The sequence below is a fragment of the Musa acuminata genome, chromosome BXJ1-6 (genome assembly GCF_036884655.1).
Source record: "Musa acuminata AAA Group cultivar baxijiao chromosome BXJ1-6, Cavendish_Baxijiao_AAA, whole genome shotgun sequence".
NCBI lineage: Eukaryota > Viridiplantae > Streptophyta > Magnoliopsida > Zingiberales > Musaceae > Musa > Musa acuminata.
Window position 1 is genome coordinate 10,563,441 of NC_088332.1, and position 27,946 is coordinate 10,591,386.

The window sequence follows — 27,946 nt, forward strand, 5'->3', positions numbered from 1 at the left end:
GTACATGATCTGTGTCGTCACTGGCATAACCTGCTTACCATCCAAGCTTCCTTTCTTTTATAAGCAGCTACACTAAAGGAAAAGGGTAATAATGGCCCTGAAACACTCTTTGCTTCTCCTAGTATATCCTTTATGGCAAAAGGTTAACAATGCAAATACAAGAGACGATCAGAACAAGAGAGCTGATGGCAATTTGGTGTAATTTCTGCAAATACAGGGCAATAATGAACTGCTGCAGAACAAGAGACGATCAGATCAGAAGCAATGGCCAGAGGTAAGCCTTAGGTGTAATAACTGATGGCAATTTGGTCTATTTACTTTGTGAGTCACAGTTGATACGTTGAAATGTTTCTCTCTCATCTTGATACATGCATGCAGACATATAATCCACTGCATTAATGTCTATTTGGGTACTGGACCCGACAATGTCGTACTAGCATATTGGCGCCGATGTATATCGATGTTTAGGGAGAAAGAAAAAGAGGGAGAAGAGGAAGGGAACGATAGAGTAGCGGAGGAGGTTGAAGAAAAAAGGAGATTGAAAAGAAAAAAAAACAACGATAGTGTACTTAAAAGGAAGCGGCACCAAGTAGCATCGACGAAACAATGACAAAATCGAAGTAACAATGACAACGGTGAGAAAGCATTGAACGATAATGAGGCGATTGACATTTTATACTAGGGGGCTTGTGGTTGGATAGGATCCTATCAATTTTTTTTTAATTTTTTATTATATTAATTAGACCGTTTGAAACGGAATAATCCGTGTATCAGCTCATGCCCGGACCAATATGTAACACCCGTTTTCGGACTAATATGTAACACCTGTTTCCATATCATTTCAGGTGGTATGCTCTAAAAGTATTCCAAATCCCAACTATGATCAAATGCACAGTAAATACAGCTTTTGACAGATGAAACTAAACTTTTCACATATCTAAAAAGTGCTTGATATGATTGAAAGATTATTGGTAGTATTATGGTAGAAAAATCCCCTCCTCCACATCAGGAAGACAAGATACCATAAGAAAGAACAAGCAAAAGCAAAACAAGCAAGCCCTATGAATACAGTCTCCGCAACTCCGAAGAATCACCATCCAAACCCATTCATCATGTCAATGTTTGGCACCACCTAACCACGGCTCTCACCAGCAGAGCTGACACAAGTCGTCGAATCTTCCTCATCGAATGCAACCCATACTTGGCTTATCTTCGTCTCCAGCTTCCACAAAAACCTACTTCTTGATGCTTCGCTTTCTTCCACATTGTTTTCCTGGACCTCATTCTGATGCTGCCGCATGGATGATACTTGGTCTATGGTGATGATTCGAACGGACGGGAAGTCTAAGATCTTCCCAAGGTTTCTTCTCTTGCAATTCTCGTAGAACTCGTGAAGTCTGGGGGTTTGGATGCATGCCTCTTTTAGGATGCCGAGAGCTAAATCTCCTGAAGATTTCCCTAGTATTGCTAGCCCATCACAGAAGCTGCGATAAACTCGAAAGCTTTCTCTCAGGATGATGTCGAGTGCTGACTGCATCACCTGGCTTGGCCATGGCGTCTCCTCATGCGGCAGGCAATCCATAGCCCGATCGAGAAACACTTGGCATCTCGATATCATGTGCAGGATCGATTCAGCTTCCTCTTCCTCGTGCGATTGCGGTGCCCCAATTGGCTCCAGCATACCGGCGTGGTTTATGATCCAACCCATCCTGTCTCCCAGAAACGAGGAGTAGCTAACGAGAAAAGAGTGAGAGCACCATGACAGATCCATCTCGAGCTCTCCCGACGACCACAGGGTGCCTATGTCCCGCTCGAATCGGCGGTCGCCTCCCCGGAGGAGGCGGTGGAGAAGCAGGAGGGTCTTCAGGGCCACCACCGGGTCTCGTGTGGCCGCCAGCCGCGCCGAAATCCTCCTCGAGAGGAAGGCAGCGGAAACAGGAGCGTTGGAGACGAGGAAGAGGATCTCGTCCACGTACCTGTCCTCGATGGGCACGTCGCCGTGGCCGGTGCACTTCGCCACGGCGACCTGTATCCGGACGAGGAGCTTCTTCTTCCTGCCGCCATGGCGGGCTTTGGACGAGCCCAGAGCTGCCCAAAGCTTGCTCTTCGCCGTCACGAGCATGTCCTTCTGGAATCCAGGAGATGGCGTGAGGTTGCATGGGATTTATACATGCATGAACAGTGGAGAGAGGGCAGCCTAGGAGCTCTACGGATCTGTAGGGGCAAAGGAGAAGAAGTGGGTCAGAGGAGGGACTGCATGAGGGCTATATAGATGCAAGCCCTGCATTCATGTCATCTCTGGGTCAGGAATTCTTCGATTCCTACAGAGTCAGAAAAAGATGGTGAGCAGAAAAGATCACACTTTGCTGCTGTGGATTTACAATCCAAGGTCAACCCTTTGCGGCCATGGTGGGGGAATCCCATCTCCAGGAACAGGATTCCCCCATGCACAAAAAGCTTCCCCTATTGGTGGTTGGACTACAGGGAATTCCTTTGTCTCTGTCCATGGATTATTCTCTCATCAACATCAGAAAGCATGCATGCAGATATGTGGGGGATGAAGGGCAACTTGACCTTGTTTACTGGCACAGAAATAGGCAGATGAGGCATTTTGGTGTGGAAATAATGGGTGTCATTAGCATGAATGAAGAGCATCAGGTTGACATGTCCTACCTAGTGAGAACATACTTCAATGTCCATCTCCTGATGCTTGCTGTGAACTTTTACGACAGGTGTGTATTGGCCTTAACCTAAAACCATTTCTTGCCACTAAAAGTTTGAGCTCAGTGAAGGTGGGTTTAGCTTAGTGAAATAGCAAATGATAGCAGGACAAATCAAGATGTGAAAAGTGGCAGTCGAACAGGGAAAACTGACTGCCTAATATTCAATGTTGCAATCAGTACTACACAAACAGAATAGTACATCAAGTTGCAGGATGGAAAGTGATAACAGATGATTCTTGCCAGTGGAACAATAGACTACAAATAGATTGTCATAGATTGAGACCTAGAAAGAAGGTCGATTCACTGGTTACATGAAATATTACAACAGTGAATGTTCTGGTAAGGTCAAGCTATGGATCAGAAAACAAATGGTAACTGTTTCAGCAAGTTCTATTTTTTGTAAGCTTCCTTGGGTATTTCTTCTTCTTGCTCAAATCTGTGTGTTTCATTTCCTAATTGATTCAATTCAGACATTGACCTGGATGGTGGAAAGTTAGGAGAAGGGGCTTTCTCAGGCACAAAGTTTCTTCCACTGCCAATCAGACTCTTTGGACTACTTTGACTTTATTGATCTCACATGCCTGCACATTGGCAAGGGCTGGATTTATGCTGGCCTTTCCCATATTTTGCACCATCATCTTTAGCTGCTTGTGTACTCTAGGAACTATTTTGACTTACTGATTTCACAGGCCTGCATATTGGCAAAAGCTAGATTTATGCTGGTCTTCCCCCATATTTTACACTAACATCTCTATCTGCTTGTGTAGGATCACAGGACAAGAGCATCTGTGGATGCATGTGAGGCTTTGCACCCTCCATGGAAGCTTTAGAAGTACCACCATATGTCAAATAAAAGAACAGAGTAAGTGGATTTCATGAACATACAATGTGCCATATACGTTGTAAACCACAAATAGCACAGTCACTGGTGGGCACATCCCATCTGCTTGTGTTGGTTGAGTGTTCCATCAGCTAGTCAGCATAGATGATAATGTTTGCTTTGTTTAATCTTATGTTGACAAACACACTCTCTTTTGGTGTCAGCCCATTCAGACCCAAATTTTCTTGATGGCTTGTCTGCTTCAGATCACATCAACAAACAACCACTACAATCACAAAGATGCAGTGCAGGTGGTGATCCATGTTCTTCTCTCCTTGCTTAGGTTTTTCCAAATCCCTCACTTTTTCTTCCTCTGTTTTGTTCTTTAATCCTGTACTTCAACTCTCTTTCTCCCTCACATGCTTAGCCATTGATTTTATGAATCTCCACATCATTATCTAATGAATTTAACTGGAGGGCAATGATCATGCTATATGAATCCAATAAACTTGAATGGCTTAAATCTGGAACAGCAGAAAGAAATCAGAAGTTCCTTCTTCTACTTCTGTAGCAAATAATTGTTCTATCTATTACTATGCATATGCCATGGATCACCATAAATGCTGCTTATCTACCCATCCCCACTTAAACTAAGAGGATTTGAGTCAGTGTCATATCCTCCCTAAAGCACCTTTTAACAGCTTTAACCTGCCATGAATGTTATGGAAGATCGAAGGTGTATCAGTTTCTATGCTTTCAGCTGAATGCTTTAGGTAGTGGGCTCTGCACCCCTGTAAAGGAGCTCGCAAAGCCTCTCCCATGCTCTTTTGATGGATGGCATGCATTCAGAAGTCATATCTAGTGCTGCAGGAACATTCTCATGGGGATTCAGAGAAAATATATGTGACTGATGTGACCTAAAGATTATACTTTCTATTTGGTACAACTTCTCATCCATCTTTGGCTGCTGTGGGCTGGAATGAAGCATCATTGTCATTCTGCACCCTTTTGACATCTTCTATGAGAACACTTGATCTGATACCTTCTCCATCACCATCTTAATAAATAATACATGGTGCCAAAGGATGAGAGGCATTGTTTGATCCCCAAGTCTCTCCACAGGCCTGCCTGCATGAAACGCAGCTAGTTTCTTAAGGGCATGATACTCCACTTCTGATGCCACTTTGCCAAGCATCTGATTCAAACCATATAGAAACCACCAAGCGACTTCTATGCTTCTTTCTCTTTTGCTCTTAACTGCACATGAGATCTATTTTATGCAGCTTATGAATCATCCTCCTTCCTGGTTCTCAAATCTTTTATGATTGTGACTGTACTGGTCATTTTATTACAATCCATTTGAAGTATGTTGAATTAAGAATCACATGTGGGCCTGTTCATCGTCAAGAATCATCTGTTATCACTTCCCATCATGCAACTTAATATATATATATTTTTTGTTTAACATTTGTTGCATTATTGAGCAGCAGTTTCTGTCTTCAAATGCCACTTTTCACAATTTGATTTGTCATATATCCATAATGCAACTGCACTATAAGCTATCAAACCTTCATCAACATAGAAATCAGAATTAACCACCATTCTCATCGTTGCTGTTCCATCCAGATCCAGCTACAAAATCTACTTTGTGTGAGTGTTAGCTAAAACCCTTCACTGAATTCTAACTTTTAGTGACAAGAAACTTTCGAGGTTAAGGTCGGTACACATTAAACCTTCTACAAATCTTGAATGCCTAAGAGAAGCCAGAAAGAATTAGAAACTGCTGAAATTAAACTCACATCTGAATGTTAAATAAAGTGTGGAAAACCTTCTACGAATCTTGATGATTTCAGCTTGGTTCTCTGTTCGATCATGTACTCATTGTGAAAAAGACTTGGATGATGTTGTTGGCATTGATGTCGAGACAGAGTTTCCTTGTGACAGTCAAGTAAAAGAACAGATCAACAGATGAGAAGCAAGATATGTTAAAAGGAGATGGAAGGATAGCAGTGCCCCATTGGTGTTCAGTGAACATGGATGAACAGCATGAAAAGTTAGGACAGTAGTAACAAGAAGATTAGGAGTTTGTCCAAATCAACTTTGATGGATTGTTGCAAAGTCTGATCAAATATGGATATGCAGGGAGTTGGGCTGCCAAAATTCAGATTTGGTTCTAATATCAAGCCATGTTTTTTTAGTCCAAGGCATGCATAATTGTAGGAACTCAACAAGTGTTTCTATTCCCTATCTTACTCATTGCTTTTAACATCAAAGTTCAACATAGAAGGAAGCCTAGCTTCAGCCATGGTATGACCCAGCTTACTATTCCCTACTAATCTACTATACCAAATTAAAGCTACAAATCACTCTGTCAGACTAGGCAAGTTTAATACCCTTTTTTTTTCTTCTTTTTCCGAAAGATTTGCATAGTGAGACGATTCTTCTTGTCAAGCAATAGCGAGCTAATTATAGCAAAAAAATAAACAACATTATTTTCTTCTTGCTCCAGTAATGAAATCTTTAGCTTGTTCTTGTAAACCCAAGCTATGAAATGCTCCTCATGATGAGAGTTAATTATCTATATAACAATGGAAACTTTGCCTTACAACCACATCCCCCTGCATCACTTAATACTCTTGTTGTGACCTTGTGTCTAACAGGTAGATGACTCAATTCACACAGAGTTCCCAAACATTGATAAGATCGAATGTTTAATGATTGAAATGAAAATTAAGAGCTATATGATATGACTAAAGAGAATATCCTGGACAATCAATAACACCAAAGGAGTCAGCAATCACAAGAAAAGAAAACTGCACATGATCTAAACATGCTACAAAGACAAACAGAGACTACTTGATAGGATTACTTGCCTAGAAATAAGAAGAACTAATCATAGGTGACAAACCTCATCTAATCATGCAGATGTTTGCAATGCTACAAGTCGCCCTTTGGAGATGTGCTAACAAATCCCTTTTCACGATCGCAGTTGGTGGTGTTTCTGCCTCCACCAGTGTGTGCAGAATCACCAGCTGTCATTATGTCGATACCAACGATCTAACGGCGGCGGCTACCGGCGGAGACGACGACTTGCTGGTTGGGGCTAGGGTTTCGGCCAGAACGGGAGGGGGGAGACGCCCTCCGGTGCGCGGAGGCTTGGGGACGGCCCATGGGCCGAACCCTCGGGCCTTCTTTATACTTCCCCGGTTCGGTTCTAATGGACCGGCCTATGGGTTTAATTTGGAGGTTTGGGTTGCTCAACCCAAATGCGCGAAAAAGAGATGGAAATGACCAGCGGGCGAGTGACCAACAGGGTGGCCTTAAACTGTCGCGGAAAAGGGCAAAAACACCTTTAACGCAGAAATTGGCCATATCGCCAACAGTACTGTGCCGCCGTCGCCGGTCACGAGAGGAAGCAGGAGGACGCGGATGGAGTAGAGGCCCGGCAGATTCCCCCTGAAATGGGGATCGGCGGTTCTGGTAAGTGTTATTTTCGGTCGAGTTTATTATCTCTATCTTGTTCGTCCATCGGCTTCTTCGTTCCTCCTCCCTGCATTCTATTTCCGCATTAAGGTTTCATTGTGGGAGAAAATTAGGGTTTCGGTTAGGTCCAAAGTTTTTGTTCGTGGAGCTTGGTTGATTTAACTTCGTAGGACCAAGATTTTGGTTGCCGAGACCGATTATGTGACATCTGACAGAAGGCACAAGAGACTGATGCGCCCCTGGCTACCGGTTGGACGGTTCATGGGAAGGCTGGTGCCGAGCAAGCACGCCTTGATGGAGGAACTGATCGCTCTGGCCTCACTTCTTTTCATGTCCTTCTATGTCATTGCCCCCTTTTCCCTTGGGATTTTGTGATTTCAAGATGCTTGTCTTTCTGAGACCGACTCGATCTCTTCTGGTCATTCTCCTCGCCCTTCTTCTTGATCAAGAACTCCGAGCTCTCTGCGATGGCGGAGTCACGAGGCCCTGCGACTTGTGCTTTCCCGCTGTCGCCGGTCACGAGAGGACACAGTATGTCAAACCCTCGTGTCGATGTGAACTCTTGAAGATCAATCTATTATCCCTAGAATAACTTTTATCCATCGAGCGACGACTCTTTCACTCGACATGGATAGTAGTTTTTTCTAGTGATTCTTCGCTAATGATCTCCATGCTGTTGAAATAACAATTGATTGGCCTTGTGTAATTATTGTTCATAGTGAAGGTATTTAGATCAATGACCATCCGACACGTACCTATTGATGTGGTAGCCCAATCAACCTCGAGGGTGGGACTTGCCTCCTTTTTGTCTATCCATATGGATGTGAGTCCAAAGTAGGTAGTTGTGGACTGTCTCCTCTCTTGTTGCCTGCGTGGACAAAAATGACAAATGGAGGTTGTTAGAAATCTCACGAAATATTTTATAGAATATTCTATCTCTTTGGTACTAAGTATAAAAGCTCACTTTTAGTATAGTTACCAAGAAGGGGGATTACTTTTCGTCAATCATTATCACTCACTTACCTCGGGTTACTAACTTAGGCGTCGGAGGGATCAAGTGGGGAAACTCCTCTCAATCTTAGTATTGTGCAAGTGGCACCTCGGGAGCTTGTCGTTTCTACCTCAGAAGCACCTCGGTCATTCTTATGCACACGGGCCAGAATCATGTCGGTTTGACTAGGACTTAAATGATATTTTCCCATAACAGAGAGAAATAGTCATCGGTGGGTATATGATATCATCAAGTTCTCTCAAAGTTAGACATTGTTGGTTTAGATGATCAATATTTGATCCGGAAATATAAAAACATATCGCAACATTTGGTACAGATCTAGTTTTTTATACACATTTGGTACAGATCTAGTTTTTTTATACATCCGAAAGGATATTGATGAAGTCCTATATTTTTTTAATAGTGTAATTGATTGCTCACTCATTTGACTTAACCCATGAATGATCAAGAAAAGAGTAAGAATGAAATGCAATTGCATTGATAATGCTAATTCACTAATCATGAGATTTACATCGTATTTACACCACTGTCGGATTGACAATTGTTATGGAAAAATGTTGTTGATGTCCTGGTTAGCTCGACGTGATTCTAGCTCATGCGCGTAAGGATGGTCGAGGTGTCTCCGAGGTGAAAACGCCAAGCTCCCGAAATGCCACTTACATGAAGATCGATGTCAAGAGGAGTTTCTCCACCTAATCCCGTCGATGTCTAAGTTAGTAATCTGAGGTAGGTGAGTGTGGTAATGAGTGATAAAAAATTGATCCCCTCCTTAGTAATTGTGCTAAAAGCGAGCTTTTATACCTAGTAGGAAAGAGACAGAATATTCTATGGAATATCTCATCGGGAGACAACCCTTAACTGCCTCTAATAATTTTTATTTATCCTTTTGTCTATGTAGGTGACAATGGAAGAGGTAGCCCACAACTGTCTGTTTTGGACTTATGTCCACATGGGTAGACAAAGGGGAGGCAAGTCCTATCCTCGAGGTTGATTGGGCTATCACATCGATAGCCATGTATCGAATGGTCATTGGTCCAAATACTTGCCCTACCATTTGTCCCCTCCGAAGGCATGCTTCGGAAGCTCCTTGGAGAGGGTCTTAAAGCGCAACATTTGCCCCATCTAACACGTTGATTTTACGCTCCTTCATCACCTTTTCGAGGGGTATCAGGGCGCCCGATGTCCATGCCTCAAGCAGTGAAGGGGTTTGGGAACTTGACCTCCTCGCCTCTGGAAACGAGGGGTGTCGGGGCGCCCGACCTTCATGCCTCAGGCAACGATGGGGGTCGGGGTGCTTGACTTCACGCCTCGGGCAGCGAGGGAGGTTGGGGTGTTTAACCTCCAAGCCTCGAGCAACTAAGGGGGTCGGGTATCTCGTCTTACGCACCTCGAGCAAGCATCGAGGGGGGCCATATTTCCTAACTTGCACGCTGTGGGCTGGTAGCGAGGAGTGTCGGGATAGGTGAGTGTGGTAATGTATGGTAAAAAGTGATCCCTCCCCCCTCCCTAGTAATTATGCTATAAGCGAGCTTTTGTATCTAGTACCAAAGGGGTAGAATATTCTATGAAATATTTCACAAGAAGACGAGACTTAATCGTGTCTAACAACCTCTATTTATCTTTTTGTCGTTGTAGGTGACAAGGAAGGAGGCAACCCATAATTGTTTGCTGTGGACTCACGTCCATATGGGTAGACAAAGAGGAAGCAAGCCCTATCCTAGAGACAAACTGGGTTGCCCCATTGATAGCCACGTGTCAGATGGTCATTGGTACAAATATTTTATCCATCACTCCCTAAGAATAATGGGCAACTAGGCTTGCCCACTATCATATGTTAATGCATTGGGAGAAAACAACGATCTCTTAAATTACTGGTTTATTGGTTATACCATTTCATATAGACCAACATCATATTAAGGAAACAATACATGGGATGAAAATTGAACTTCATTATTGTTAATATTTACATGAAAATAAATTTTCTATCCCTTCAATTATTATGATATACATGAACAAACATCCTTTTCTATATAAGCTTTTTATGAGCCCACATGTAAGCTACTACTCCAACCATGAGCTCATAGTCGAATCCATGGGATGTCATTAGACATCATGTGATGGCGAGGCCTCTAGGATCGTAGTCGATGCAGTGAAGGTGTTATCGAACATCAAGAAGGCATCGACCTTTTCCAGGGTCGTGAAAAAGACATCATCAGTGCAGTACATCTGATCACTGCCAAGCTTGACTGACAACAACGACGAAGCCCATAATGCTTCGAGCTCTTCCACAATAATCACAAGCTTACCTCCACCAACGTATATCGAAGATGGTGAGGCAAGGTGGCTTCATTTAATGTAATAGAGTCATCGAAGGAAAGAAAAGTCTCTGGGGGTGTCACAATAAGAGCCAACATGGGATCTTGCACCATCGCGTTGGGAGCTTGGTAGACATTGGACCACTAATTCGAATCCCCAACTTACCATATTTGTTGCTGTTGCTTCTATCCTCCGCTGGATTCTATGACAAGTACAACCAAGTATTTGAATCCCCAACATGGCTTCTTTGACGATTCATGCTTTACTATTGAGAGAATAGAAGATTTCTCTCTCTCTCTCTCTCTCTCTCTCTCTCTCTCTCTTTAGCTCAACAAAGCTACCACAGGTTATTGTCTCTATGGTGGCCTTCGTGAACGTGGATTCATCTCCGACTCATTTGAGCCGGGACTGTTTGAAGCTGCCACTGAAGATGGCCTATTGCGAGCTCTTCTTGACGTGACAGAGAACTTGTCTCTTGAAGCCGTGGGATACGGAAGAACACATCGTACATTGTCCACTCGGAGTTCTTTCGCTAGCCGTTGTTGAAGGATAAGCACCTCTTTTGCCCCACCATGATCTTGTGCTCGTCGACAATGGACTTGACGAGTTCTTGCAAGAATTGTTATCGGCCTTTCGATCCACATGTTAGTTGTCATTGTTCTTGAGCTTCCGCTTCACAAAGAAATAGCCCTCCTACTGATCGTTGTCGAGAAGATTCCAAAGCTCAATGTTGTAGATGTTGGCGAAGTCAATAGCGCGAACAGAGGTGTCCATCAGCAACCTAGTTGCTGAGGTAGTCAACCACTAGCTCCTTCGCAGACGAAAGGAACATATAGCCTCTTGGAACAAGGTCGACATGCTCCATGGATGACTCAAGTTAGTTTTAGGAGAGGAGAGAGGAGACGGACCCATCTTTGTCACACCCGCCAAATTAACATATTCAAGAGGCATGAACCTATCTTAAATCAAGAATATTATGATTCATCCACATTTCAAATTTCAAGATCCAAACTAATATTTGAGGACACTGAAAAAACATTCAAACATTATTCACATCTATAAAGCTTGTGCAATTTATAATCATATACCACATCACTCGATAATTCACATAACCCAAAGTCAACTTAACAAAAGATTAACCACACTTACAAATCTAGAAAGAAAAAGGAGAAGAAATGGTTTCTTGAAGATAAGAGGAGTGGAGATGAGGAAGGAGCAAGGGGAAGGGGAAAGACTTGGGTGGGGTTTCAATAGTATGGTTTGACCATATGTACTCTAAAGGAAGGACCCATGCTGCTAAAACCTCATCTAAGTCTTTCCTCTTCTCCCTTCTCCTTCCTTATCTTCTCTCCTCTTCAAGAAATCATCTCTTCTCCCTTTTCCCTCCTCATCTCCGCTCTCCTCTCCTTTTGAGGAAACCAAAGCTCGTCGCCCTCGTTTCAAGAGGCTATAGGTTCCGTCTACGAAGGAGCTGGTGGTTGACTACCTCGGCAACTGGGTCACCGACAAACCCCTCCTTGACCATGTTGTCACCTTCGAAAATGTCTATGACATCGAGCCATGGAATATTCTCGACAACGATCGGCAAGAGGGTTATTTCTTTGCGAAGCGTAAACCCAAGAACAGTGGTGACTTGTGTGTGGATCAAAAGGTCAACGATAGTTCTTGCAAGACAACAAGATCGTGGTGGGGCAAAAAAGCTACCTATATTTCAACGACAATCAACTGAAGAACTCTTGAGTGGACAATGTATGAGTATGAGATGTGTTATTTCACATCCCATGGTTTCGAGAGACGAGTTCTCGGTCACGTCAAGAAGAGCTCGCAATAGGCCATCTATGGCAGCAACTCCAAATACTCCCCATCGCAAAAGGGTCAGAGATGAATCCAAGTTCATGGAAGCCGCTATAGAGAGTCATCGGCGGTTGCTTCGTTGCGCTAAAGAGAAAGAGAGTTGAATCTTCTACTCTCTAAGCAGCAAGGCATGAATCGTCAAAGACGCCATGCTGGGGATTCAAATATTTGGTTGCACATATCATTGATTCCAGCGGAGTATTACAGCAATAGCAACAAATATACAAGCTAGGGATTCGAATCAATGTTTTGACATCTACCAAGCTCCCACCACGTTGGTGCAAGATAATACAAGAGTCTAAGCATAAGCATAGGACATGACACTAACGTAAACATTATTACACCACGCAATACAGGAGTCTAAGCATAAGCATAAATTGATCCAACTGAGGAGGTGTCATCTTCCCAACTGGATGCCATCGGGACTATCTGCATATGTTGATGTGACGTCGGTCGATGGACCCAATCGTAAAGTGAAGTCATGCGTCGGATCTTCATTCTCGGATTGCAACTGATGATTGAGTTCTTACTACATGCTTGCATGTCTCTTTCCTTGATTTGAGAGAGAAAGTCTCTCTCATAGAGGGGAGTGAGGGACTCCATCAATGGTATGATTGAACACAAAAATGGGCTAAAATATTGAGCAATCATTTTTTGTCTTTTTAACCTAGAGATTGGAACATTGTAGGGATGGACAAAAATGTTGATCAATCATCCTTCATCTTGACTTGAATTGAACTCCTTGTAGTTGTTGGCCAAGCTTAGGATGACGGATTCCATATCTTTTAGCCTACAAGATGATGAAGGCAAGCCCCTAAAAGAGACGAGGATAAATTGTGGTCGCCACACGAATGTAAAGGATATTTTCTTCTGAATGTAAAGAATTGAAGAGAGAAAAACAGATATCGTGTTCCTCCGCTCGGCAGCAATGCTGATCACACGTTGTGCACAAAGGATCACAATTATGCTCATCGGCTACCATTCACTTGATCATGTAGCCATGACAACGGAAAACAAATTTTCTTCTCCCAGTCAGCAATAACCTCTCTGTTGTCAATAATGCTATCCCTAGCAAAATAAATCTATAGCCCTATGTATACAGTTTCTTGAATCATTCAAGGAAAGTGGTTGCTCCTTGGACTTGGCATATCCATCCTTTACTTGGACTTGGCAGCTTCTAATACTAGGCCATAGCTTGCAATGCTTGTACTCGTACGTTCGACTTGCTTGCATGAAGCAGCTCCCCTGCGTTAGCTAAGTTTGAAGGCACTAGTGTGTTGACTTGGCACCATCCGAGAATTCTTGTAAATCTCCTTTGTTTGATCTTTTAAACGTACTATTGTTTAAAGTAGCTAAGCCTTTCTTAATGACAAGGTTTTTTTGGTTTAGCATGCCTGTGGTCACGTGTTTAAAGCTAAGAAGAAGACGCTGGTTGGTAGGTAAGTGTTTTTGCCTTTATATTACACTTCCCCTGTCGATAGCAACATGGAAAATGCGGAGGAGGACCTCTGGGCCTCCCTCTCCCCCTCTCCTTTGGTGCAACGGGGGTGGTGCCTCGCTCTCCTCGTGAACCGCAATGTCATCATCTGCATTGTCTGTCTAGCCCTAAGTGAGGGCATAACTTAATTAAATTGGCCATCCATCGTAGCAATGGGGTGTCTTCCTCTTTCTCCTTGGATACAAGGAAAGAACATATTTGCTAGGAGCTATTGGCAGTCACCAAAATTAGAAGAGGCCTTTTGCAAACTTATTCGAATTGGCAGTATACATATTTCCTTATTCGAATCTATTGTGTAGCTCTGTTTTCATAAAATTTGGCTTTAGCATGGCTATAAATAAAATTCTTAATTTCAATAGTGCTACTAGTCTTGACCATGGTTCAGTTCGAAGCCAAACCGAACTGAGCTGGAATCGACCTGAGACAGTTGGTTCCGATTCCAAACCAATGAATCCAGTATCAAACCGATTAAATAGGATTAAATAAAAATAGATTACATAAAGAGTTTATGATATGGTGGTTAAATCCTTAAGTTTAAAGTCAAGGAACTTAGGTTTGAATTTTGATAAAGATATTTAGTTTGATTAAAAATTTTATTATTTTTGATCAGTTTTGTATGTTATTATACTTATTATGATTATACATCTATTTTTTAAAATTATTTTTTAAATAAAAAAAATAAAAATTGATGGTCCAAACCAAAATCAGAATCGCCGGAACCAGAATCAGGCGATTTGGAATAAACCATCAACATTGATGTTTGACACTAATATATTCAGTGTTAGAACAACATATAGAGTCCGAGAGTATTACGATCAAATCCTATTATATTACTTAAAAAAAATTAATGATAACACAATAGATCAAATATAGAGAATTAAACATAATAGAAAATTTTTAGGGTAACATATTTACGTGCTCTTTATGGCTATCGTGAGAATTTGAGGGTAACATGCTTTTCCAGTCCCACTTATGTTGCTTGATGAGCATGGTTGTGTGATAATATGAGCGGACTGATTGCGTCTTAACAATTTGTGGCTGGCTATCTTTACAATGAATTAGTAACTAGAATTTCGCCCTGCACATTGTACTTGCCCAAGTGGTTTTCACATATCAGCAAATAAGTAATTATTGAGTACTGGTAGACAGTTGTTGTCACTCCAGACTGAATCGCGTATTGATGTCAGATAATTGTTTGCAATGCATAGTCCATCTATCCCAAGATGAATATAACTGTGCAGGCTTTCCTACTTTTGTTGAAGAGGAAAAGAATATTTTGGCATTTTCAAAGATATGTCTTGGGCATGCTCTTCAGCATGCACCTTTGTTCTATGTAATCCATTTGCCTCGTGCATTAGTATGAACAACTTGTTCTTGTACAGTTAGATACTTGGGAAAATGGAGATTGTAGGAAACCTTATTGCATCTCTTTAATTTTTCACTGAATTATTGAATAGGAGAGTCCTTTCGTATATTGGGAATTGATTGGTTAGTTTAATTATGTCATTGGATATTGAGTCAAAGCGAGGTAACAACACTACACTGGTAGCTCTTTGTTCTAATCTATTGTAGCTTATGTTTTCAAGTCTAAGGATTGTGTTAAAAATTAATTCAGCAAAATATCATAAAATTTGGTTTTAACATTGTTATAAATGAAATTTTTAGTTTCAATAGTGCTACTAGTCTTGACCATGGTTCAATTTGAATCAAGATCAAACTAGAATCGATCTTAGACGATTCGATTTTGATTTTAAATTAGTGATTTCAGTTTTAAACCAAATAAATAAGGTAATTTTTTTCTTTAAGTTTAAAGCCGAGTAATTTGGTATGAATTTTGACAAAGGGATGATTATCTATTTTTTCAAATTAAAAAAAATACAATTTGTTTCATATTTTAAAATTAAAAAATTTACCGGTTCATTTTGATCCTTGGTTTTGAGAAACATGTTTGAGACTAGTATTCTAAATATTAGCACAACATGCAGAGCCCAAGAGCATTAAGATCAAATCCTATTATATTACTTTAAAAAAATAATAAAATCACAATAGATCAAATATGGAGAATTAAACATAATAAAAAACTTTGAGATTGATCAACAGTAAACTAATAATGCTTCAACCATATATCGAAGTAGCCTTAGCTGTTATAACATAAATAAAAATCTGACATAGTTAAAGAAAATAAAAGAAAATACGTTTATCCAAAAGCTATTTTTGCCACGCACCAACCAACAACATAATTTTTTTTAAAATTTGGAAAAACAAAGAGAATAAAATTCTCTTCGGCCTTCCATCGAACAGTTTGTGGTTTAATCAACTTTTAGGTTAATATATAGGGAAGAGCAGAGCGAGAAAGTTACCAATTATTCGATGTGGGACATTAAATTTGGTCTTCCGTTTGTTTCCGATTGCCCATTTGTCGTTATGCTAATACCAGCGATCGAACGGCGGCTATCGTGAGAGGTGGTGATTTGCGGGTTAGGTCAAGGTTTCGGCTAGCGAAGACGCCGTCGGTTCGCGAATTTCCCCGTGGGCCGAACCCTTGGGCCAAATCTATGGGTTCAATTTGGAGGCGGAAGACGAGATTTGGTTTGCTCAACCCAAACTCCGACCCATCGGGTGGCTAAATTTTTGCTTTGCTTTTCCTCTTTTTTTTTTTTTTCTTTGTAGTTATTATGCTTAGTTGAAATTTTGAAGAAAAAGAAGAAGAAGACCTAATTATTAATTCGGATTGTATTGTTTGATATTTTTAGCACATTTGATGGAAAACTACTGATAAAATCATTCGAACCACATCAAGAAGTGGCAGAAAATTGCATGAAGAGGGAATGGTGTGAGGAACACAATTTTATCTTATCATCGAAAAAAAGAATGAACTATTAATCCTGGAATAAAAAGGACGGAAGAAGAGAGCGACTGACGAGGCCGTACGTCCACCCTATGCCGGGATCCTCTGCAAAATGTTGGAACAGAATTCTTCGATCCTCTCCGATATCAGGTGTCTATCAAGGGTGATTTCTGTGAGACCCAACTGCGGAAGAGCTTGGTTATTGGAATTGTAAGCTTGCAATTTTGGATGATTTCTGTGGGCCCCACCGTACTGCCTGTCGGTGTTATCTTTGACCCCCACGCCTCTCCTTCGTGACCCCCTCCGCTACGGCCCCCTCGTCGCGGTAAGCGTTACGATGTCGGGGGTTCTCCGATGGAAGAAAGTCCGCGACTCGGCGACGCACGCCGCCCGAAACGCCGCGGCGGCGACTGCGGCGGCGGTGAGGCCCCGTCCCGAGCCCCCTTGCCGCGTCTCCCGCCGCTGCCCGATCTCCGCCTTCGCCGGTGAGCGCCGCCGCCTCCTCCTACAGGCGCCCGCGCCCCCCGCCCTAGCCGCCTCCCGTCGCCGCCTCGGCCTTCTCCGTCAGGAGCGCCACAAGTGGGACGGCGGCGCCGACGAGTTCCACACCCGCCGCATCCGCGCCGAGGCCCAGTGCCCTCGCTGCTCCCACCACATGGACATCCTTTTCTCCAACCGCTCCCCTCCCTCCGTCGTCGGCGGAGGAGGCGGCGGCGGCGGATATCAGGCCGTCAACTTCTGCCCTAGCTGCAAGACCGCCTACTACTTCCGGCCCCACAGGCTCGCCCCTCTCGAGGGCACCTTCGTCGAGATCGGGCGTTTACGCGACCCCGAATCTGCCAAGGAGAGGGCAGATGACGAGGATAACGGGAGCCGGATCAACAATTTATTCTGGGAGGCGCTAAAGTCGTCCTACGGTGGGGAGCCGCCGGAGAAATGGCCCCCCATGCCCGGACCGCCTGAGAGCAATGGCTTGGCAGTGCACACACCACCTGGCCCACCGTTCCCGCCGAACTTGAACGTGGTCAGGGTGGCCGGACCCGGTGGAAGCGGGGGAGGAGGCGGATCATCCGGTGGCAGTGGGTTCGGTGGAAAGGACGGGTGGGGCGGGTCAAATTTGGGAAAGAATTTTCCAACGCCGAAGGAAATATGCAAGGGGCTCGATAAATATGTAATCGGGCAGGAGCGTGCAAAAAAGGTATGATTTCTATCATTTTTTTGGCTAGATCATTCGTTATCAGGGGCCTTTTGGACTCAAGATTATAAGGGATCGATGGAAATGATTTTTGGCACATATTCCGTGGAATTTTGGGCAACAGAAGCTAAATAAATATTCCTGTTGGTATAGATAGGATTAGCTTTTCTTTGCAAGACGTATTTATTTTCTGTAACCAATTCTTGATTCTGGAGCAGTCTTTCTTTAAAACTTTTTTTTCAATTTCTTGAGTTTGATAATAATTACAAAAGCTAATATGTTTGGATTTTGTTAGACAGTATAATTTAATTAGATTAAGCATCGGTTGCTCCATAAAACCATTATGATATGATATGATCTAGCAAACATTCTGGTAATGTCTTAATTTCAAAGTCATTGTTTACTAGAGCATTACCTAGCAAAGAAGCTTTGATTAGTTATATATCATAAACTCCACATCATGTGACTTACCGGGCTTTTCACCCAACTGCATCAGGATATTATGATTGACATTATTTATGAATTTACGACAAGATTATTTTGTGACACCCTTTTTTTATGCTTCGGTACCTTGCTAGGTGAAAGTTTATTGATAAATTCAAATATCTTTTTTAGCATTTATCCTCAGCCTATGCCTTCTGCTTTCTGCCTAATCTTCTAGACTTCTACTATAATAATTTGCATGTTCCTCTGTTTATTGAAACTCGCTGGAAAGAAAATCATCCATAGAGTTGAGAAAGAAAAGGATTTTGTGTAATTGAGGACATGGCTAAGGAGAACTAAATAAGGTTTTATATGATTTCAGTATGTATTGGTGTTTTAGTTTCTGTTGTAAGGCCACAAAGAAAAGGAAGTCAATTTGGATTAAGCATACAGCAAATGAGATTCATTTGCTGTATCTTTTGGATGGGATGATGGGTTGAAAAAGATTCAGAGATTTATTATTTTGCAATGGTTATCAACAGTGCATAGCTTCTATCTGTCCTTTATTGGTGATTCTTACTTCTCAGTCATTGGTGCCAACTAGAGTTATCTTAATGTCTTTCTTTTTGCCGGTTATTCTGCATATCTATGTTTTTGTGTGTATGGTCTGACAATTTGTGGCATGCTTCTCATTTGTTGGTGCCATATTCCCAATGGAAAGGTTCGAAGTCATTTATCCTTTACTAACAAATAAGTGAATTCTTGGCAGCATTTATCCTTTACTAACAAATAAGAGAAAACCTGTCATTGTGTGAAGAAAGTGGTGTAATCTAGTCAACTTTGTGTTGTTACTGACTTTTTTCTTTGTTGTTGTTCTAGATAGGCTTACAATTGATGCAGAAGCAAGCATCCTTTTTTGGGAATAGATGTTATCATGATACATGAAAAATTATAGTGGATTCTATAGAACATCATCAATATTCCATCCTTATGGTGTATTAAATATGTGGTTACTGGAACCAAGGTTCGTTGTATCGCAGCATACCGCTTGGTATATGCGGTGCATGCTGGTTTGATAGGGGACCGGTACCGGTGTTACATTGGTATGCCCTCATGTATCATGTGTTGGTACGCTCGGTACAGTACAATACAGCTCGGTATGTACTAGACTGACAGCTCATCGGTACACCGGTATGGACCGGTAAAACAAACCATGACTAGAACTATTATGAAAAAATGAAATAAAATTGCTAGATTTCTTTAATTTATCATATTTGATAATCTTTTTTGACTAGGCTTCTATCTCCTTCCCCTCCCTCCCCTTACTTGTTCCCTATCATTTTGTGTGTGCGTGTGTATATATACACACGTGCTTGGTCACACTATTGACAAGAATCAATTAGCAAATTTTTCGTACCACAAGAAGTCATTTGAGTATATTTTCCTGTACATTCTGAGGGCATTTGTTTATGTAAGGGGTAAATGTATTCTTGTTAACTAGTTTATAGGATTTAATACAATTCCTTTAGAAGGTTTCAATTAAATTTATTTATGAATCCAACTGAATTGTTTAAGGAGAAAATTTTTAGATGAAATGAGTTTATGACTGGAAAGTTAAGAATGATGGATATTTCAACTTTTCTTTTATTGTGACTTATGAAGCCATCTGTTGGAATTGCAAACCTGACAAAATTTTGATGGAAGTGCAAAGCACTCCTAATCGTTATAGAGAAAATTCTTTGGAATTATAGTTCAATGTTCATAAAAAATTTGTATTGCCAAGATGAGAATGCTAAGATGAATGTGTGAAGTTATTAGGAAAAATAGGAAAATAAATACTTTTATTCGTGAACAATTAAGTATCGTTTTGATTGACAATAAGATAAGAGAAAATCATTTAAAATGATATCGATATATGTTTAGGAGATTTCCAGATGCGATGGTCAAAATAAGTGAAATGATTAATGTTAGTGATACAAGAAGAGGTAGAAGAAAACCTAAAAATATTTAAGTACTCTTAAGTTAACTAAGCATATGGTTTTTTATAGATTTCAATAACAATAAAAAATCCATATAGTCGATCTCAAATAACTGGGACTTACGGTTTTGTTGATGTTATATAGTTTTGTTAATCAAAAGAAGGAATTTATTGTCCAAAGAATTTAATTTTAAATATATATATTTGTTGACAGACATTTATGATTGACATATTCTATTACTTTTATATTGATTTGTTTTTAGCAATTAGTTACTTGAGTGATGGGACATTAAACTTTTAAGCTTCTTAATATCTGATGCTGAATGTTTTAGAACTGTCCTTTACTGATCAATGGAGAAAAAAAAAGTGCAGGTGCTTGCTGTTGCTGTATACAACCACTATAAAAGAATATATCATGCATCCTTACAGAAAGGGTTAGTTATAATCTATGTTGTTATTTTTTTTAGTGGTGATCCCAGTTTTATGTTTCTGGCTTATGCTTAATAATTTAGAATATGTGGACCATTAGGGTGCACATCTTAGTGCAAGAAATTTATTTTTGTTCCAATGGTTCATAGTAAGCTGAGTATCCTTATTTAATATACAGCTCTGAAGCAGACCATGGAAATTTCAACACAGAAGGCAATAATGATGATAATGTAGAGCTAGAGAAAAGCAATGTGCTCTTGATGGGTCCTACTGGATCAGGTATATATCTGGTTAAAATTATTTTTCATGTTGTGATGTTTTGATAATCTTGACATGCTTATTTAGTTTTATTAATATATTGGCTGGCATGTCCTCTCTGTATGACTGCTTATTTTGTGCATGGACAGGGAAGACATTACTTGCCAAAACTTTGGCTCGTTTTGTGAATGTGCCATTTGTCATAGCAGACGCGACAACATTGACACAGGTGAGTTCACATTCCCAACATGTGAATTCTGATAATCAGAATTTGTCATGTTAATTTTGCTGATTTGTTTCTTTGTAATCTGTATTTTTCAATTTTCAGCAAGCATGCTTGTGATTATGTTACAATGAAGATGCATACATGGCTCCTTAAATTGGATCTCATATTTAGCATGAAATCTTGAGGAAGTCAGCAGTCTGATTATTGTTTATGCTAAAACTTCTTATGGCATTCTACAAACGAGAATTGTTAAATGCTAAGTGAATATCTTTGTCGGCTTTAAGTATTTTCTATAGTATTTTTTTTTAAATCATTTCTGTAGTAATTAAGATCTTACATTTTTTTAATTATGAAGTAAAGAAACTACACAGCTTGGATACATAATCGACCCAGCAAACAAGTACCGTATCTTATTTTTTTGTTTGTCACTTCCATTGACTAAAACAGTCATCAATATCCTTGCAGGCAGGCTATGTTGGAGAAGATGTAGAATCAATTTTGTACAAATTGCTTACGGTTCGTTTCTCTGTTGTCATTTAAGCTACTTTACTAATAATCTAATGCATATTACAGTGGATTTGACTCTCCAAACTATTGATTTCTCAATCTCGCAGATTTTCAGTTTTCTTTATCTACTAATTTCAGTCATATTGTTAAGCATGTTTATATGGTGTTCATGGTTGTCCATCTGTAGCTAAGAAACATTATGTATGTATGAAGAGATGGAATGCAGTCATTATTTAGTTTCTTGTTTTTAGTTTGGTTGTTCTTTTTTGTGCTTAATTTTGCATGATCAAATGGGTCTAATTTGCAAAGCACATCTATATATGACAAATGATGTTTGTATGGCTTGCCCATGTTTCTGTTAGAGTCTTTGGGAAAAAAATAGTTTTTAGTAATTTAAGTGCATATTTCTTGTAATTGTGCGCTTATCCTCCATGTGTTGTTGTCAGACAAGGTAAATTTGTAATTGCCTTTAATCTATATGAATACTGCAAAAGATAAGCAGGATCTTTCAAAAGGTAGTTTGTAACTAGAAGAGCATATGATTCTTGTTGTAGAAAATTAAGAGAATTTTAGAACTTTCAGTATTGTCATCATACTGTTATGCCAACCTTGTATTCTTGTATACTTTCATGTTTCATTGTCATGCATTATATAATCTGTTTTTGTTGAATATACTGAAAACAGCAATCTCCTAGAGTTTTACTTCTCTAGTTCCTCCTGGAAACCAGTTAGCATGAATTATTCTTTATATTGTTCACAACATGCAGCATATCAATTATATTGTTTGTGACATGCAGCATATCAATTTCTTTTTTTTTTCAATTTTTTTTCTTTGGAAAGAAATCGTATGCTCTCTCTTTTTATCATAATGTGTTGTTACTTGTTAGGTCTTGATTGGTACATGGTGGTTGATCCCTCCATATTACCAAATTATATATAATATATCTACCATTCATATGCTTTTATCGTGTCTACAATCTCCTGCAACTTTATGGGTTATCATGTCGACCCCTCGTTTATATATAATATATTGCCTCAAAACATTTCATGATTTCATTGCAACAAAGTGTTGTGTTACTTTAAATAAAATCTTATTTTTCCAGCTTGCTTTTTTGTCTAGTCTTATCTGTAAATTCTGTTTGGTTCTGGATCTTATATGTAATGGTATTATTCTTTGAATGTTAAGTTCATCTTTTATCACCTAGTCATGTTTTGTTTTCTAAATTGTATTGTATTAGTTCATTTACAGTGTTAACTGTTTCATTTTTTTCTCTCTCTATATTTTTCAGATAAAACTTATATTAAGAACTTAAGAAGCATAATCCACTGAGCCACATTTTCATCTGTCTGCAGTTTCAATTGCTAAGCCTAATTTTTTCATAGACATCATAGTTTGAATTTCTTGTAAGTTGCTTTAGCCAAAGACACTAAACTTAAGGCAAACTACTTTCAAACTGTGGTCTATCTGATTGATCACATGTAGATGTGGCTACATAGCACATTGCATATGACCTGCACAATTTTACTGCATATCCGAAGTATGAAGCTGCACAAGCTGTCTGCATAGGTTAGCATATGCCTGTGTATGTCACACATGGCTGGCATATGCATTAAATTCAGATCTCATAAATTTGTCTTTTTAGTACTGTTTCTGTCATAACCATCATTGTATTTCTATAATACATGGTCCATGATAATATAAGCTATATGAGACTATCATATACATGTGTAGGTCATGCGTGTGGTTGGCATATGCATTAAATTCAGATCTCAAAGTTAGTCTTTTAGTACTGTTTGTCATAATTATCATTGTAGTTCTATAATACATGGTCCTTGATAATATGAGCTATATAACATTATCAATTATCACTCAGGCTTTTGCCTTATGTTATAACTTAAATCATTTAAATAGGTTCATAAATGAGGATACCCGTATTTCATAATTTCTTGATTTGGAAGTAACATAAATTCTTGCGAATTACTTGGATATGATTATATAGTTCTTGGTTGTATATATTTTAAAATATCTTTATATGGACTGCATATGCACATGTTTTGCACATGAATTCCTGAGCATAAAATGGTGTTATCTGGGTTACCCAGCGTTATCCAATGATCCAAAGGGCCAGAAGACCTTTAGTGACATTAGCCAGTCTACAGTGTTTTAGCTTTTAAAAGCCAAGATGCAAAGTTAACAAACTAAGATGAATTAAAGTGCAAGTAGGTAGTTCACATCTTGGTTGTGTTCCTGTGCCAGATAAATGGGTTGGTTTTGCCTCTACATCCTTGACCTCTCATCATTTGTTTTTGGATCAAGTCCAGTCAAAGTGGTCAAACTGAAGAATTGACTGAGCTATATTTAATCACGAGTCCCATCGTCAATCACAGGCTTGCTTTCTTGCTACTTTCTCTAGATCCTTGATGAATCCTAGAAAACGATGAAATCAAGTATTCTATGTTCATCTATTTGGACTGTGATGAGCAATTATTACACATCTATCCTTCTATTTCTTTTGTCCTCACCATTGATCTGTATTTATCACCCTTATTTCTATTGTTTATAACCATCCTTCCCAGACTGATGCTTTGCTTTTAATATGATAATCTCTTTTTTGTTATTTTTTCCTCCTAAATATACCTTGTGCTTATGCTTATTTTTGTGGCAATATGTAGGTTGCTGAGTTCAATGTGCTGGCAGCTCAACAGGGAATAGTGTATATTGATGAAGTTGACAAGATTACTAAGAAGGTTAGGTATAATAACCATATATTGAATTGTAGGTTCGTTTTGTTTGCATCAGCAATCTTATGCAAGGTATCTATGCAGGCTGAGAGCCTGAACATTAGTAGAGATGTATCTGGTGAAGGTGTTCAACAAGCATTGTTGAAAATGCTAGAAGGAACTGTAAGTTAGGCATCATGCTCTTTTTCTTCAGTTACAAGATAATTTACAATCTCTATGCTATTTATGTGCTCTTTAAGTCTATCGTGAGAATTTGAGGGTAACATACGTTTCCAGTCCCACTTATCTTGCTTGATGAGCATGGTTGTATGATAATATGAGCATGGCTGATTGCGTCTATACCATTTACGATATTTAATGTTGAGGATATAATTTGGAGTCCTGTCTATCTACAACTAATTGTCAAAAATATTGGAAATATACGACTTGCAGGCAAATAGGAATTCTAAACATGTGGTGAAGTCGAAAAGACGTATTCACTTTAAAGACTAGCTGATCTAAATAGATGATAATTGAATAGTAAACGGAGTGTGACTGAAAAGAATTGGCAACATACCCAAATAATGAATTCACAAGGTAATATATCTTATATGATATATTACCTTGTGAATTCATTCTGAACACTTTAATCTTATATGATATATTACCTTGTGAATTGGTCAAATATGGTCGTTAATTTGACTTCGCAAAATTGATCATCAAGTTCTGAACACTTTAATCTTTTCTTTTTCAGTATTTCATCAGGATGAATTGACTAACAAATTTGACCATATATATATATATATATATATATATATATATATATATATATTTCATGATGGTGCATGTTGCTACTAAATGCACCAACAAAATTATGGCCGTTACATGGGATTTCAAAGTTACGGTACTTCTTTATCAGATAAAGAGACTTGTTTAATTGTACATCAGATGCATCATTGCTACTGTAAGTTCACATGATAAGGCCCCAACAATTTGTGGCTGGCTATCTTTACAGTGAATTAGTAACTAAAATTTCGCCCTGCACATTATATTTGCCCGTGGTTTTCACATATCAACATATAAGTAATTATTGATTACTGGTAGACAATTGTTGTCACTCCAGACTGAATCGCATGTTGATGTCAGATAATTGTCCATCTCTTGTGCATGCTCTTCAGCATGCACCTTTGTTCTCTGTCGTATTTTACATAGTGGATTAATTAATCCATGTGCCTTGTGCATAAGTACGAACAATTTGTTCATGTACAGTTAGATACTTGGGAAATTGGAGATTGTAGGAAACCTTGTCACATCTCTTTAATTTTTCACTAAATTATAAGATAGGAGAATCCTTTAAGTCTTGACAAAACTTAGTACCAACAGTAAGACGCATTGATCCATACCACAGCATGTAGTGACTCATGTTATATTTTGGTATTTCCTTAGTCAAAGATTTCATATACTAATTAGCATTTTTGTCGTTTAAGCAATTCAATTTTACATCTTGTGAGATCCTTTGGGCTTCAACTGGACCTGTGACCTCAAGTTTGCTGAAGAACATTTGCTGGCCTTCAGTGTGAATGGTTTTCTTCATGTTGTTTGAAGTTCTTTCTGGAAGTTGTAGATTCTTGGGCCAAGTTTTGTGGATTGTGGATGTACTGTTTCTAATGCGCATTGATTTCAGAAACTATTTTTTCGTAGATAGTCAATGTTCCGGAGAAGGGAGCTCGGAAGCACCCACGTGGTGACAATATACAGGTTTGTAGACATGACATATATATGCATGCGAATAGTGTTCTACATTCTAGCTAATTTTTTAGTTGTCTGCATGTTCACTTGTTTGGAGTCAAAAGCCTTCTGCTATATATATATATATATATATATATATATATGCATGCATTGGTTACGAAGATAGGTTGACAAGTGCATAGTTGGGAGAAATGAAATCTGGGTAAAAGGTGTACGCTGCATTGTAAATTTACTCTTCGATTGAATTGGTTGTGAATTCAGTGCGCATCAATATTTTGCTCTCGGATCTGCCTGTGGCATATTTGCTTCTTTAATAATACTTTGCAACTGTGTTAGTTGTGGTTATTAGATAAATTGAATTTACCTTTTTTTCATTTCAGAAACTAATGCTTGGTTTGGTTATATGCAGATAGATACCAAGGACATTCTTTTCATATGTGGTGGTGCTTTTGTTGATCTGGAAAAGACTATTTCAGAAAGGTAGATTATGAACATCTGTGATACTCTTCAGATAGTACGGTACCTTTTTTCTGACTACAATGACTTGTTTTTTTTTCTTTTGGTGGAACAGACGACAGGACTCTTCTATAGGTTTTGGAGCACCAGTCCGTGCAAACATGAGAAGTGGTGGGTTGACGAATGCTCTAGTGACATCTTCCTTGTTAGAATCCGTAAGCTCCAATAATAACTTCAATTCACAAGAAAATTGCTTTGATTATTACCACCAAACTCAATGTTTCAATCAACTATTTCATTACGTTATATGGTTCTTGCATGTTGCTTGCACAGGTGGAGAGTAGCGATTTGATAGCATATGGACTCATTCCAGAATTCGTTGGACGTTTCCCAATACTAGTTAGTTTATTATCTCTGAGCGAAGACCAACTTGTTCAGGTGTTGACAGAGCCAAAGAATGCTCTCGGTCGGCAGTACAGGAAACTTTTCAGTATGAATAACGTCAGTGCGCATATCATACATATTTCATTTGTGTTTCAAGAAAGAAAGATGCTTGATCATACCAGATCGTTAACAGGTTAAGCTGCATTTCACGGGCACTGCTCTTAGGTTGATTGCTAAAAAAGCAATGGCCAAGAACACTGGTGCACGAGGCTTGCGAGCCATTTTGGAGAGTATTCTTATCGAGGCCATGTTTGAGGTATTATGCTCACCAAACCTGATATGCTCACCAAAGAAGATGAATAGGATTTTTTACTGTCCTTGATTTTCCTGAATCTTAACTTATTGTGCACTTGCTTTTAGATCCCTGATGTGAAAACCGGCCGTGAGCGAATCGATGCAGTAGTGGTGGACGAGGAAGCCATCGGCTCTGCTGACAAACCAGGATGTGGAGCAAAAATTTTACATGGGGATGATGCCTTGGAGGGATACCTTTCTGAGAACGACAAGAGCAGGGATCTCGTGGTCGAAGAAGTGGCAGTGGCGGGTGAGACGGAAGGAGAATCTGAGCTCACGTCGGGAGCCATGAGCATGTGATTCCCACTAATCACCATGATCTGTAAAATCTATACATGTCATTTTGCATTGATATAATGCACCCCACCCCCCCACCCCCTCACTTTGTACACAATAACATTTGCATTAACACGAGTGGCATCAGAAGCCATCTGGGTTCCAACAAGTTTCCCGAAGTGGAACATGCAAAGAAATCTCTTTCTTGTTTTTATTCTTCTTAACCATGGTGATAAGATTCAATGTATTAAAAGTATAAGATCTGAATGTTGTACCCTTTATGCCTTTCTATTATGCCTTTCTATCCGAATGTGATTTGCCTGCTCGATGCTTGAGATTAACCCAAACCAGAAACAGGAGCCAAAGGTGATTAACTTGAACTTATGCTACTGTGAACAGTTATGGTGGTGGATTAACAACACCAGGAACAAAGCAA

The 27,946-nt window shown here is 39.6% G+C and overlaps 2 protein-coding genes and 1 long non-coding RNA gene across 5 annotated transcripts; 2 read left to right on the forward strand and 1 right to left on the reverse strand.

Annotated features, from left to right (window-relative positions):
- Window positions 1-862: 862 nt before the first annotated feature.
- Window positions 863-6,700, reverse strand: LOC135676201 (putative clathrin assembly protein At1g33340). Of its 2 annotated transcripts, none has more exons than XM_065187115.1 (2): window positions 6,452-6,700; window positions 863-2,128 (listed from the first exon to the last, which is right to left on the reverse strand). In XM_065187115.1, the coding sequence occupies exon 2, from the start codon at window positions 2,120-2,122 to the stop codon at window positions 1,133-1,135; it is 990 nt and encodes a 329-aa protein (XP_065043187.1). In that variant the 5' UTR covers window positions 2,123-2,128; window positions 6,452-6,700; the 3' UTR covers window positions 863-1,132. The 2 variants fall into 2 exon arrangements, with proteins under 2 accessions (XP_065043187.1, XP_065043186.1); XM_065187114.1 differs by having other exon boundaries at window positions 863-2,214.
- A 1-nt stretch (window position 6,701) lies between these two features.
- On the forward strand, window positions 6,702-13,125 carry LOC108953166 (uncharacterized). Of its 2 annotated transcripts, none has more exons than XR_010514189.1 (2): window positions 6,702-7,023; window positions 9,674-13,125. It is a non-coding gene; the product is annotated as an uncharacterized LOC108953166 (long non-coding RNA). The 2 variants fall into 2 exon arrangements; XR_010514188.1 differs by lacking the exon at window positions 9,674-13,125 and adding an exon at window positions 7,242-7,689.
- Window positions 13,126-16,833: 3,708 nt separating this feature from the next.
- On the forward strand, window positions 16,834-27,820 carry LOC103987654 (CLP protease regulatory subunit CLPX1, mitochondrial). The gene is made up of 13 exons (XM_009406011.3): window positions 16,834-17,752; window positions 20,523-20,584; window positions 20,758-20,858; window positions 20,987-21,066; window positions 21,529-21,579; window positions 24,244-24,318; window positions 24,397-24,474; window positions 25,993-26,049; window positions 26,450-26,520; window positions 26,612-26,711; window positions 26,830-26,997; window positions 27,074-27,196; window positions 27,301-27,820. Exons 1-13 carry the CDS (start codon window positions 16,892-16,894, stop codon window positions 27,532-27,534), a joined length of 2,061 nt encoding a protein of 686 aa, XP_009404286.2. The 5' UTR covers window positions 16,834-16,891; the 3' UTR covers window positions 27,535-27,820.
- Window positions 27,821-27,946: the final 126 nt, after the last annotated feature.

What these genes read in the sequence shown, in the direction of transcription:
- LOC135676201 (XM_065187115.1), bottom strand. Translation starts at nt 2,122, where the DNA reads ATGCTCGTGACGGCGAAGAGCAAGCTTTGGGCAGCTCTGGGCTCGTCC.
- LOC103987654 (XM_009406011.3), top strand. Translation starts at nt 16,892, where the DNA reads ATGTCGGGGGTTCTCCGATGGAAGAAAGTCCGCGACTCGGCGACGCAC. An exon ending in GATGGGTCCTACTGGATCAG is followed by an intron (nt 20,859 to 20,986) that starts GTATATATCTGG and finishes GTGCATGGACAG; the next exon opens with GGAAGACATTACTTGCCAAA. An exon ending in TTTTGTACAAATTGCTTACG is followed by an intron (nt 21,580 to 24,243) that starts GTTCGTTTCTCT and finishes GGCAATATGTAG; the next exon opens with GTTGCTGAGTTCAATGTGCT.